Source organism: Mixophyes fleayi, chromosome 8, assembly GCF_038048845.1.
Source record: "Mixophyes fleayi isolate aMixFle1 chromosome 8, aMixFle1.hap1, whole genome shotgun sequence".
NCBI classification, from domain to species: Eukaryota; Metazoa; Chordata; class Amphibia; order Anura; family Limnodynastidae; genus Mixophyes; species Mixophyes fleayi.
Genome location: NC_134409.1, coordinates 8,509,216 through 8,523,849, shown reverse-complemented (window position 1 = coordinate 8,523,849; position 14,634 = coordinate 8,509,216). Strand labels below are relative to the sequence as shown.

The window sequence follows — 14,634 nt, the reverse complement described above, 5'->3', positions numbered from 1 at the left end:
AGGCGCTTTATTTATTTTTTTTACCTTTTCCATGTCACAATTCTTATATTTATTTCCGTTTTATGTCTCCCATGTGTACCTGTAATAACGGATACATAAAAAAAAGGAGAGAAAGTGAGACCACATTATTATGGAGGATGTGACCCCTGTGTTATTTTAATGCTGCAGAGTACGTCAGAGTGAGAGTAAGACGTCTTTGTAAGACGCTGCGCACTGATCGGACTGTGAGACGCTATTTACATCTTAGTCTCCGCCATGAACTTTCTGCTGTAACTGCTGCTGTCACATAAGAGGGAACTGTAATAACTTAGTCGCAGCAGTTAAATGCTACTTGCTCTGGGATGTATTTAGTGTTTAGAAGTCTGCTAAAAAAACTTCATTGCAAAAAATAAAATTCACAGATTTGTAGCTCAGATAAAGTGTAGAAGCCTGAGAAGCACATTTGAAAATAAGTCAGATGAGAGTCAATGGTTTCGTTCCTACCAAAGCATTCTAAAATGTTAATGTTGTGCACTGCGCCACATAGACTGTGTGACTGCGCTCACTGTGACATCACCATCCAATCACACACTAACCTGCTACATAGACTATGTGACTGCGCTGTGACATCACCATCCAATCACACACTAACCTGCTACATAGACTGTGTGACTGCGCTCACTGTGACATCACCATCCAATCACACACTAACCTGCTACATAGACTGTGTGACTGCGCTCACTGTGTGACATCACCATCCAATCACACACTAATCTGCTACATAGACTGTGTGACTGCGCTGTGACATCACCATCCAATCACACACTAACCTGCTACATAGACTGTGTGACTGCGCTGTGACATCACCACCCAATCACACACTAACCTGCTACATAGACTGTGTGACTGCGCTCACTGTGTGACATCACCATCCAATCACACACTAACCTGCTACATAGACTGTGTGACTGCGCTGTGACATCACCATCCAATCACACACTGACCTGCTACATAGACTGTGTGACTGCGCTCACTGTGTGACATCACCACCCAATCACACACTAACCTGCTACATAGACTGTGTGACTGCGCTGTGACATCACCATCCAATCACACACTAACCTGCTACATAGACTGTGTGACATCACCACCCAATCACACACTAACCTGCTACATAGACTGTGTGACTGCGCTGTGACATCACCATCCAATTACACACTAACCTGCTACATAGACTGTGTGACTGCGCTGTGACATCACATCCAATCACACACTAACCTGCTACATAGACTGTGTGACTGCGCTCACTGTGACATCACCATCCAATCACACACTAATCTGCTACATAGACTGTGTGACTGCGCTGTGACATCACCATCCAATCACACACTAACCTGCTACATAGACTGTGTGACTGCGCTCACTGTGACATCACCATCCAATTACACACTAACCTGCTACATAGACTGTGTGACTGCGCTGTGACATCACCATCCAATCACACACTAACCTGCTACATAGACTGTGTGACTGCGCTGTGATATCACCATCCAATCACACACTAATCTGCTACATAGACTGTGTGACTGTGCCCACTGTGTGACATCACCATCCAATTACACACTAACCTGCTACATAGACTGTGTGACTGCGCTGTGACATCACCATCTAATCACACACTAACCTGCTACATAGACTGTGTGACTGTGCTCACTGTGTGACATCACCACCCAATCACACACTAACCTGCTACATAGACTGTGTGACTGCGCTGTGACATCACCATCCAATTACACACTAACCTGCTACATAGACTGTGTGACTGCGCTGTGACATCACATCCAATCACACACTAACCTGCTACATAGACTGTGTGACTGCGCTGTGACATCACCATCCAATCACACACTAACCTGCTACATAGACTGTGTGACTGCGCTCACTGTGTGACATCACCATCCAATTACACACTAACCTGCTACATAGACTGTGTGACTGCGCTGTGACATCACATCCAATCACACACTAACCTGCTACATAGACTGTGTGACTGCGCTGTGACATCACCATCCAATCACACACTAACCTGCTACATAGACTGTGTGACTGCGCTCACTGTGTGACATCACCACCCAATCACACACTAACCTGCTACATAGACTGTGTGACTGCGCTGTGACATCACCATCCAATCACACACTGACCTGCTACATAGACTGTGTGACTGCGCTCACTGTGTGACATCACCATCCAATCACACACTAACCTGCTACATAGACTGTGTGACTGCGCTCACTGTGTGACATCACCATCCAATCACACACTAACCTGCTACATAGACTGTGTGACTGCGCTCACTGGGGCATATTCAATTGTTGGCGTTACACAGAAAAGTAACGCGGCGTGTGCACTATTACCATCATTACGGTAATAGTGCGCATAATTACCGTTATTACGGTACCTTTAACGCTAAATTTCAGCTCCCTGATTCTAAGATCCGGCTTAGAATTACCATAGTAATGGTAATATTTTTACCGCCGTGGGAAAACGCCAACAATTGAATATGCCCCACTGTGTGAGTTACCAAGAAGTGTAGCTCTGGTCATTAGAGCATTACTGCCCCCGGGCTGCCTCTTATCACTAAGCTAGAACCTTCAAATCACTAATCTTAAAATGTTTCACTCTCATATTGTCTCGTAATATTTCTTGATGTCCTGGCAGTAACAGAGATGAAGCGAGTCCGTTATCTCTGAAATCAGACTGTCTGTGCTGCATGTGCAGTCTGAGCACAGGTCACAGCAGTCCCTCTCCTGATCGGAGGGAGGTAACTCGCAGGGTTGAATGTAACAGACTTTGTGTTTTTGCAATTTCAGGAAATCTTTTCAATACAGCATTTCCATCCCAGCGCTTTATAGAGACACACAGCGCCACCTACTGCCACAGGCTAGATATACAGTATTTGCTGAGTTCAGAACAGAACTTATATGGTGATAATCAAGACATCCTGCTGTATGTTGTTGTTGCGGTAGCATTAAGAACATTTTAAGGACATGCGGAATGAGCTGGAATATTTTACTTATCCATATTAACTGCCTAATCTCCAACTATATTGGCATTTGTACAATAAAATGTCTCCAGACGTAAGGTCTTTATATGATTACTATATTTACTATACATTGTTTTCCATTAAAGTTAAAACAGGTCAGTGAAATTGATTGATTTATGATCTCACTCATTTTTATTTGAAATCTTTTTTTTTTTTTTTTTCCCCTTAACCAACCAGCGCAGGAAGAAGTCATCACATGATCTCACAAAACCCATTTAATATTTCTTCTGTTCTTGTGGTTGAAACACAACTCAGTGATTCAGTATTTTACAATACACTTATTTCATAGTGAAAGCAAAAGTATCAGTCAAATCAGAATTCTGAATAATTACCGGATGAGTCATCATTTCTTTTTTCTTTTGTCCTTTAGGAATATTCTGTATGTCTATCCACAAAGCCTTAATTTTGCCAATCGTCAGGGATCTGCCAGGAACATAACGGTGAAAGTGCAGTTCATGAGTGGCGAGGATCCGAGCAATGCCATGCCGGTAAGACAACTATCCGCCGTCACGGTGACTGGAGTTGGTTAGAACGACTCATGCGTGTTGCAGTTGGCTTTCTATACTCCTATGTGCCACACTTATCTGTACGCCAACCACTGCCAGTCTGCACTGCCCGTACTTCAGGTTTACTGGCAGATAAAGAGAGAGATGTTAGTGTCATAGTGCCGGGGCCCGAGTGAGGTCATTCCTGGCCCTTATTATTTTAATCTGCCCTGTGGGTGGCTTGTTACAGCCTAGAAGGCCGTTTTTGACCAAGCAGCAAGTGAAAGACGGCCAGGGATCTGATGTTATTGACCAGTTAATGACTTCCTCTTATTTTTGTGTGTTTAGGTGATCTTTGGAAAATCGAGCTGTCCAGAGTTTTCAAAAGAAGCTTATACATCTGTGGTCTACCACAACCGGTGAGCCTGCGTTTCTATCCTCGTGATAAATGTGTGCCCATTGTTCTCAGGGGATATCTGCGAAGATGAAAGGGGGGGCGAGGGACGGACCTCTGTGTGTCTGGCAGCCTGGGAGAGGAGAGTTGGCACAAAAGGTTTCTGAAGACATTTTCACTTTTTTGTAGAGTTAGGGGGAGATTCAGTTAAATAAACATACGGGCGATGTGTTTCTGGAACGGCCACGGACACCTCGCGCGTATTTTTTTAGTGAAATCTCTGCTGATCTTTGCTTGCGCCCCATAGAAGTGCAATAAGAATCAGCGTATATTTTATACCGTACTAATGGTAAAAATACGCAGCCGCCATGTTCCTGAGAACATAGCGGCTAATTGAATCTCCCCCTTTGTGCGTACTCCAAGCACCAGCGTCTGCTGTACCTCAAGGCTAAATGGTCCCCCAAATAGACAGTGGCCATAGGCTAATATCTTCTATGTTGATCATTACATTTGTATTCTGTCCAGATCCCCAGATTTCCATGAAGAAATAAAGATTAAGTTGCCGGCCACTATGACTGACCATCACCACCTGTTGTTCACCTTCTATCACGTCAGCTGCCAGCAGAAGCAGAACACCCTGCTGGAGACGCCAGTGGGATACACGGTATGGGCAGCCGAACACCCGCGCACGCATCGTACTCCTGCGCGTTGATACATTGTAACATTGTTTCCTTCTCTCTCTCAGTGGATACCAATGCTGCAGAATGGCCGCCTGAAAACGGGACAGTTCTGTCTTCCTGTGTCCTTAGAGAAACCTCCACAGGCTTATTCAGTGCTCTCCCCGGAGGTCAGTGTGGATGTATAATCTTATATAATGATTAATTTATATAGTTTACTGCTCCAAGTCCTCGGTTGCATTTTGAGCTGCTGTACTTGTAGATCCTGTTATTTTTATACCTCTGATATCCAGATTTCTAGTTAATATCTCCTTTTCTTTTGTCCTTTTCTACAAGATTCCTTAACCCAATAGCCTAACACTACCAGTGGGTATGCAGACTTGTCCTCTGTAGTAATTGAAAAGCAAATTGTTGATTATTTTTTAAGTGACGATGAGAAAATAGATTTAATATACAAATTTGTAATAAACACAACTAGCTATGAGTTAAAAGAAAGTTACTGTATCCCAATGTCTGACAATAGGCGTCCAGGACTTTTCGGTGCGAGAATGAATGTAAATCTGTGTGTAGTAATTGAGCTATACTGACTGTGAAGAAGTAAAAATAGTAAATAATAATAAATAATGGGATAACTCCTTACTGTAAATTATAAGAATATTAGAATTCAACAAGGCATTCATTTGTGCGGTGTCTTCTAATATCTGTAACAATTTACATTACACTGGCACATATATGGGATGTAGTTCTTAAAAATACATTGGTCTAATTAATATACTTTATGATCGTTAAGTTGGACGTCCACTTCTGTGGTTCTAACTAATCTGACTCTTTCTTAGGTTCCCCTACCTGGAATGAAATGGGTTGATAATCACAAGGGGGTCTTCAATGTCGAGGTGGTCTCCGTATCCACAATTCACACACAGGTAAGTTTCTGTAGGTAAATTGGCGAATAAAACTGATACATCCTTGTATTTTATTTTGTGATTGGCTGATGGAATCATAGCTGCAGATGTAGTTAGTTTGCTTGAAACGAACGGTGATGTAGCGGAGAAACGCGTTGTCACGATCTACTGCTACCGGCGCTTACTTACGTTGCCCTCGACGCGCAAATTTATCCGAGATAATTATTTATGTACAGAGAACTCGCTGGTCATAGTGTTTGTTGAGCTAGTACTGAGCTATAATCGGTAGTTTTATAAACGCGTTTCACCCTTTTCATTATTTATCCTGTAAACTGTGAGAAAGAGCTTAAATGCTGAAAGCCTAATTTGTTTGCGTACATAGTTGTTAATTCTTTACTCAAGTTTTTCATAAAGTCAAGGTAAGACAAATGAGGAAAAAAAATCTATTAAACCTATGGCTCTTTTGTGATGGCGGAACTACAAGAATCAGCATGCCCTGCTAGCCTCTAATGTAGGATTTGTAAATGCAAAAGGCTGACGTCCTGCTAATAGGTTTCCTTCCTGTAATCTAAAGTTGTCCTTTGTAATTTTGCAACATTTATTATTTAATAACTCGATGTGTGTGTTGTTTTTATTTGTCTAGGATTCCTACCTGGACAGGTTCTTCGCTCTCGTTCATGCTTTGGATGAACACATGTTCCCCGTACGCATCGGAGACATGCGAATCATGGAGAACAACTTGGAAAGTGAGCTGAAGAGCAGCATTTTGGCCCTAAACTCTGCTCAGCTAGAACCAGTCGTCCGCTTTCTTCACCTCCTGCTGGATAAATTGATTCTTCTAGTCGTCAGGCCGCCTGTCATCGCCGGTCAGATCGGTAAGTTAAAACTTAAGTGCCGAAACAACTCTTGACGTTGCGGCTCGATGAAGAATAATGATGGAGCCGATGTGGAGTGTTCATAATGTTTTACGAGGGACGTACAGGGGTGATTGTGGGATTTAGACTTTCTCGTAACTGGTTCTTGCCTCTCAATCATTATCACTTGTGAGAGATGTATAAAAACTGTTCTTGTCAGTTAACTTAGGACAAGCATCATTTGAGGCGATGGCCTCCATCACAAATAGGCTTCATAAAAACTTGGAAGGAAATCAGGACCTACACGGCAGAAATAACCTCCTGGCATCTTACATCTACTATGTCTTCAGGCTTCCAAACTCCGACCCCAACTCTCCGTCTCCAGGTAATCACGTCCTGCTCTATTACCTCCTCTTCTTTTTTGGGTTATCAATATTATTAGAGTATATTACTTTATGTTAATTGTATGTGATATTGTTATATACATCAATCCAGGGTTCTGCAGGGTTTACTTGTGATATTAGATCACAGAACAGGAAGTGATCATGGGGCAACACAGTGGCTCAGTGGTTAGCACTTCTGTCTCACAGTGCTGGGTTCATGAGTTCAATTCCCGACCATGGCCTTATCTGTGTGGAGTTTGTATGTTCTCCCCGTGTTTGCGTGGGTTTCCTCCGGGTGCTACGGTTTCCTCCCACACTCCAAAAACATACTGGTAGGTTAATTGGCTGCTATCAAAATTGACCCTAGTATGTGCGTCTGTCTGTCTGTGTGTATGTTAGGGAATTTAGACTGTAAGCTCCAATGGGGCAGGGACTGATGTGAATGAGTTCTCTGTACAGCGCTGCGGAATCAGTGGCGCTATATAAATAACTGATGATGGTGATGATGTTATTACAAATACCATCTATTCTCTAGGTGCTTGCTTCATTATAATATGCAGATTAGACCTTGCAATCAATTTTGGGTTTCGGCAAAGTTGGATTTAATGTTTAACTGTTTTTTTTATTTTGTTAAGCTTTTAATTAGTAATACAAAAAAATTATTTTAGTTATCCGTTCGTATCCCCCTATATCATAAGATGAATTGCAAAATGTTTTTTTTCTGTTGACTTCAGTTAGAAAAATAAGCATATATTAAACTTGTTTCTCACTAATCTACTCGTGAGATGGAGATTTCAGCCGACATGTGTTCATTCATTTTGAAACAATAGCTGTCCGAGCTTTTCACCCATCCCAGGACCTGGTGGTCAGTCAGAAGTGCAGTTTTGTTTTTTACATTATTGCAGCTTCCTGGAAAATAGTTAAAGGGATTCTCCATAGATGATTGTAAATGAACTGTATCGCTGGTGGGCAGCACCTAGTAAAGACATGGTAGGCACCCAACACGTGATAAGCGATCCTAGACAGACCTATATGCTCAGCTGAAAGATGAAATCTGATTGGTTGCTATAGGCAACATCTCCACTTTTTCAAACCCGCAGTTTAGCAAATATCTCACTTAGTCTTGATTTTGTATTACAGATGACTGTAATCTACGTCTGCTTATTTGTCAGCCAGTTTCTCCCACTTCTGGAATTCTTGTTGTTAGATTTGTTGCTGTGGAAACCTTAGCGCATTCTCCATCTCTCACTGCTCTTCCCCCTCCTTCAGGGCCGGGCGGTCTGGGCGGATCCATGCACTATGCCACCATGGCCAGATCAGCAAACAGACCGGCGAGCCTCAATCTAAACCGCTCCAGGAGCCTCAGCAACAGTAACCCTGATATTTCGGGTACCCCCACATCGCCAGACGATGAAGTCCGAGCGATAATTGGCAGCAAGGTAACGTGAGCTGGCGCTAGATTGTTATTTTCTACACGTCCAGAAAACCTAGAGAACAAATCACTTATTGATATTATTTTTCTTTTTACCAGTCATGAAATAACTTAAGAAATTTTAAGAACTATTTTTTTTTTTCTTCATATAAACCCAATTAGAATTTGGGGGAATCGTGCGACTTTTAACCCGATCACATTTTATTCTGTGTATTTAACCCCCAATGTTACGCAAACTGGCTAATCTTGAATGACTAATGAATGAATTTGCTTTATATAAGGAAGCCACTATTAAAATTCAAAACACCATTTCCCATACTTTGGCAGAACTTAAGGTATTACAAATTGTATTTCCCCTTTGGTTATACAACTGAGTGCCAGCTATTGTTTTCTGTTATCAGCCTGTCATTTTTCTTCCTGACATTAGCTAAATAAACAGATGCGACTGGTCTTGCGTTAAAGCTCCTGTCCTACAGAAACTGCTTAGTAGGTGGACCTGTCGGTCAGTCTTTCTACAAATAAACTGAACAATACTGTCTATTGTAACACAGGGATACAAATAGTTTAATAGGAGTTTTTTTTTTCTACTTTTGGGGAATTCTACATATCACTGTTTCCCCCACTCATGGGAATAATTCAGCTGCTTATGTAACTCTGTCGTTATTTGAGAAGTTTGCAGATTTTGTAAAGTCCTTTCAAACTATTGCTGATTTCACAAACTCCCCTGGTCATCTACCTTTGACCTCAGTGGAAAGAGTCTGATTGAAGCCACAGATGTAATTTAGCCAGCCCGTTGCAGTATGAACTGGATCCCTTACAGGAGATTGTGTGCACATTGCCACATTTTATATTGAAATCTTTCTGTGACCAGTCATTATAACAACGTGTTAATTATATGTTTGTATGGCAGATACTAATGGACTGTTTAGCACATAATTCAGGTACAATCTATTGTATCAATCAATAAATATATACGTAAAACATCCTATAGCAAGGTACTGCTTTTACTTAGTACATAAGCAAGTTAATATGAACTGTTTGTAATCATTTTAGGCTCTAATGGGGGAATATTCAATTGAGTACGAGATTTTTTTTTTTCCCGCTGCATTAAATAAAAATAAAAATCCCATGCAGGTTTTTAACTGCTATAGCGACCGTTTTTAGTTAAAGCTGCATGAAAACTCGTGCAATTCAATTGAAAAAGAGGGAGCGCTGCCCCCGCAAGTTAATCATTGTGTTTGCAAGTTTTTAGGAGAGTGAAGGGGAGTTTTAACGCGGTCATGTATAACACAAAAAAAATGAACTGGCATACAGATTAGATTGCATTACACAACCATTCTAGCTGATAATATCTAAATTACAGTACTTTCTTTAGCATTTTTTTTTTTATTTAGCTATTTTTTACTATAGAATCATCTATACCATGTCAAAACACATTAGTACATGTTTATTTGTACCAAAAACATACATAAATATATTTAAGTAGTGATTTTTATTTATTTTTTTTATGTTTTTTTTTATTTCATTATTTTTTAACAAGAAAATCAACTTTTACATGTTAGGCATTACTGATAAACATAGTTTATCTATTTTTTTTTATCATTATTACATGATTTCAAATAGTTTTCAGAGGTTTTTTATTTTTATCACACCCCAAAGAGGTGCGAGATAAAGCAGCATATTTGCCTGTTTTATCCGCCGCGTTAAAAAAAACAATTGAATAGCTTTTAACGCACCTGCCTCTCGCACACACTGTACTTTCAATAGACCTTGTACTGGAGCACGATAGGACCGTTTGTTCAAAAAAAAACCGGAGCGCCAAAAATTGAATTGAATCGCGGGTAAAGTTAACCCGCTCGAAAATGATAAAAAATAGAGTTAAAATGACTTAACGCGGTCTTAAAAAAAGATCTTGCGGTCAATTGAATACCCCCCTAAGTGACTCTCTACCCTCCTCTTGTGAATAAGCGATGGATACACTTATAGAAAGCGGAGAGGAATAAAATGCTTCTTCGATATGTGCACAGTTCTCTCAAATATCTGCAGCAGTATATTCATATTTCGGAATCATTCACAGACATATGTGTACCTGTATTTTAACTTATACCGGTGAAACATTTTGATGCTTTAATTGGTGGTGAATAATTCCCTGCTTTCGTATTTTCTGCCGTGCCTATCAATGCTTAAAATGATGAAAACAGTTAATGTAAATTTTACAACTAAACAATAATTTGCAATGTCCGGCATTAATATATTCCACATTGTAACCTGTCTTATCTGTCAGTTGATTCTTCCTCCAATGCCTTTCATGGACTTAGCAGGAAGTCTGCAGTGTATTGTAGAACAATTCGCCCCCCATGATCTAACCAATGTCATAAATATATTCTGTTCGGATAATTGTCTGAAGCTTTTGCACATATATTTGTATAGTATAGTTTTTAATATAAAGTAATTTGTGTTTCATGTTTAGAAGTCCTTTAACAGTGCATTCCATGAGTGTAGGGGTTGAAGTTAACATTTGATGATATTTTAAATCTGGCTGCCTTTACAGTATATTTTTAATATAAAGTTGTTTTGCGCATTAGAGAACTTTCAATAGTAAAGTATCTTTCAAATCCTGTTTAAATTAGATCGATAAAACCTTATAAAAAGGAACAGAGATGTTGCACGTAGCAACCAATCAGATTCCAGTTAATATTTATCCAGTACATTCTAGGATATGAGCTAGAATCTGATTGGTTTGCTATGAGCAACGCCTCCACTTTTCCTTTTCAGAAGGTTTGATAAATCTATCCGAGTGTTTGTTCTAAAAACTGCTTTTAAGTTAGAAAAAGATTAATAAAAAAAGAAAGTTTAGCTGGAGTCGTCCTTCACATAAATTACCAATTGTAATATTTAGTTTTGTATATTTCTTGCAACATGTTCAAATGTAATCCAATAATGTGTTTTTGTATATCTATTTATTATTATTATTATTATTATTGTTATTGTATTATATTGTATTAATAATGGCAAAGATTGGCCACATTGTTTTCCAAGATTGATGTTTTATAACCACTAAATACAACTATTTTGGAAACATTACAACTTGTCCAATACTCATGTTGGTGGAGGAAACTCTGTAACTGCTGTGGTGATGGGTATAACATTTTAAGAAGTTTCTGGTTATTGTTTTGCCTTTTTTTGGTTTATTTTTAAATTGATAACAAACTAATGAGTACAGTAACTGGCTCAACTTTCCTCCCCCTTTACTCTGATCTGCTGGCTAACCAATAACGTCTCTCCTTTCCCGCTGCCATCTGCCATGTGATCAGGGCTTGGATCGATCCAACTCCTGGGTTAACACGGGGGGTCCCAAGGCTGCCCAGTGGGTGACAAACCCCAGCCCCGGTGCTGACACGGTGCAGGTGGTGTTTCTGCAGAATGATTTACCTTCCTCTTTATTCTTAAATCTTACTTTGTTCCTTATTTTTAAGCTTCTTCTTTTTTTTTTTTATAATTTGTGCTTGCATGTTTGCATTCTTTAAGTGTGCTCTCATTATGAACGTGACGTGTCTGAGTGAGATGAATGTCGTCCTGAAGGATTCTTGAAAGCAACAAGTGGCTCACACACAGTGGACGCAAAGTGTCTTTTTTCTTTTAATTGATTGGCTCCTTTAGCAAACAAATGGCAGTCTCCAGTGTGTGTGGGAGCGACAGTCACAGTACACAAGTCCTTATGTGACGTATTCATTTTAAAAGAAGGAATGAGATTAAAAGAAGTGTTTGTAGCTTCTGGTTATGACTATAGAGTATTAGTGATTTCTTGTTACTGTTGCTTTAAGTGAATCTGGAAAGGAGTGACGGCCGCCTGTGCGTGGGAGTGACGGCCGCCTGTGCGTGGGAGTGACGGCCGCCTGTGCGTGGGAGTGACGGCCGCCTGTGCGTGGGAGTGACGGCCGCCTGTGCGTGGGAGTGACGGCCGCCTGTGCGTGGGAGTGACGGCCGCCTGTGCGTGGGAGTGACTGAGGCCTGTGCGTGGGAGTGACTGAGGCCTGTGCGTGGGAGTGACGGCCGCCTGTGCGTGGGAGTGACGGCCGCCTGTGCGTGGGAGTGACGGCCGCCTGTGCGTGGGAGTGACTGAGGCCTGTGCGTGGGAGTGACTGAGGCCTGTGCCTGAGAGTGACGGCCGCCTGTGCGTGGGAGTGACGGCCGCCTGTGCGTGGGAGTGACTGAGGCCTGTGCCTGAGAGTGACAGCCTTTATTGTCTGTAGATATTAATCAGGAGATTCCTGTGTGTGCTCAGACCATCCCCATCATTTGGCACCATCAAGTCTCATCATGCATGCGTCATCCGTGTTTCCGTATTCACGTGCTGCCTTGGCTGCTGGTCAGTTTAAACCTACAGACAAATGAAACTATATTTATAGAGTCCGGTCCTGTGCCACCTCCCCAACAATATAGGTCCTCATGGTCCTAAAGCCGTATACGTTCTACCTATGTGAAATAAGTAAATGTCCCACAGTCTCTGCATGAAAGCACTTGGTAAAGTTACAGTTTTGGATAGAATTACACATTAAAATACCTCTGCTCCGTAGAACAGTTCTCCAAAGGTGATCTATTGGGGTGTCCCGTTCCTATATTGCTGCAAGGCAATCATTCAGTCTTGTCTGTAACATTTAGGACCACAGTCCACAGATTCCTTGGCTTATTGGCGTAATACACAACTGATTGAGGGTTACATTTTAATGTGGGAGACACAAGTTCGTTAGCAGTTCATTAGTAGCTACGCTATTTTATATTTATTATATTAATCCTGATAGCAGTCCTGGTGGATGGTTTGGTGTAGTCTTGTATAAAACAAGGTAATACAGTCTCCTTTATACAGAACAGCCCAAAGGTAAATTTAATCTATCACAGCCCAAATCCAAAAATACCAGCGTTCCTCACTTATTGATGGAATCGCCGACACCGTCTCCCACCATCTGTACGGAAAAAACCGAGCCAATATGAATCCGCGTCCCAGTAGGACGTCTACCGCTTGGGTGGTCTGAAATCTGGTATTGTCGGAAGTATGCGTTGCAGAAACTCTACTTGTTTCTTAGCTTAATGCTTGAGCTATTTTAATTATTTCAGTGTTTAAACACTCTTAAAAAAATGAAAAAAATATTCGCTGCACTTTTTCTTGCATGCGCTTGGAAGTAATTTAGATTCGCTTGCTTGAACTAACCGTGCCAAAAAAATAATAATAAAACTTTCAATAAAACCTTTTTTTGCCCCCTTTTAATTTCACTCCCTGGTGGCCAATCTTAATGGAATTATTGTTTGGGGTTGGCGGCATTAATACCGACAAATTCAAGGATTCCGCCTAAGTCCATTGTTAGTCAAGTTTAATGTACTCTCATCCCTCATTCATCTCCATTTCATAGGCTATGGATCGATGTAATCGCATGTCCTCGCACACTGAGACGTCAAGTTTCTTACAAACTTTAACTGGACGATTACCAACCAAAAAGGTAGATTCATGCATACGGCTGCTTCCAGGTCTAGGAAACCAGCAAAATCCTTTTCACCTTTGCTGTAGTCCCCAATTGTGGTGAGGACAGTGGTCCGAATACGTTTTCTAAGCTGAGGGTTGTATGGTGCTAGCCTGTGATAAACGCTGCCAAACACTGGTCAGTTAGCTAATAAAGGTATCACTTAGGTAGTTCTCCTGATGTTTAACTATCGTAGCAATTCTCCTGATGGTTTAAGCATTGTGGAAATTCTCCTGATGTTTAAGCATCGTAGCAATTCTCCTGATGTTTAAGCATCGTAGCAATTCTCCTGATGTTTAAGCATCGTAGCAATTCTCCTGATGTTTAGGCATCATAGCAATTCTCCTGATGTTTAAGCATCGTAGCAATTCTCCTGATGTTTAGGCATCGTAGCAATTCTACTGATGTTTAAGCATCGTAGCAATTCTCCTGATGTTTAAGCATCGTAGCAATTCTCCTGATGTTTAAGCATCGTAGCAATTCTCCTGATGTTTAGGCATCGCAGCAATTCTCCTGATGTTTAAGCATCACAGCAATTCTCCTGATGTTTAAGCATCGCAGCAATTCTCCTGATGTTTAAGCATCGTAGCAATTCTCCTGATGGTTTAAGCATCGTAGCAATTCTCCTGATGGTTTAAAGATCGTAGAAATTCTCCTGATGTTTTAAGCATCATAGCAATTCTCCTGATGTTTAAGCATTGTAGCAATTCTCCTGATGTTTTAAGCATCATAGCAATTCTCCTGATGTTTTCTAATGAAATATGTGACATTATACAGTGGGAAACTTTAGCTAAAATATAGTTAAATATGGAACAGAATTATGGCCTCTTGATTATCTGACCTCACGTCTTCATATATTTATTAAGTCCGCAAGTTCTCAAAATATTCTAAAGTGACGGGTTGGAA

General features: G+C 40.8%; 1 protein-coding gene across 10 annotated transcripts in view; it reads left to right on the top strand.

Moving 5' to 3' along the window:
* Positions 1–14,634, top strand: part of DOCK7 (dedicator of cytokinesis 7) — a 102,401-nt gene that overhangs the window by 53,055 nt on the left and 34,712 nt on the right. For 6 of the 10 annotated variants that reach the window (XM_075181804.1, XM_075181800.1, XM_075181803.1 and 3 more), the window contains exons 15-23: positions 3,456–3,573; positions 3,919–3,989; positions 4,490–4,628; positions 4,710–4,811; positions 5,478–5,564; positions 6,187–6,418; positions 6,618–6,782; positions 8,050–8,219; positions 11,527–11,619. In XM_075181804.1, coding sequence (XP_075037905.1) covers positions 3,456–3,573; positions 3,919–3,989; positions 4,490–4,628; positions 4,710–4,811; positions 5,478–5,564; positions 6,187–6,418; positions 6,618–6,782; positions 8,050–8,219; positions 11,527–11,619 — 1,177 coding nt within the window. Of the gene's footprint in view, positions 1–3,455; positions 3,574–3,918; positions 3,990–4,489; positions 4,629–4,709; positions 4,812–5,477; positions 5,565–6,186; positions 6,419–6,617; positions 6,783–8,049; positions 8,220–11,526; positions 11,620–13,620; positions 13,708–14,634 lie in introns of all 10 variants that reach the window. The other 4 variants (XM_075181798.1, XM_075181805.1, XM_075181802.1 and 1 more) reach the window with 2 other exon arrangements.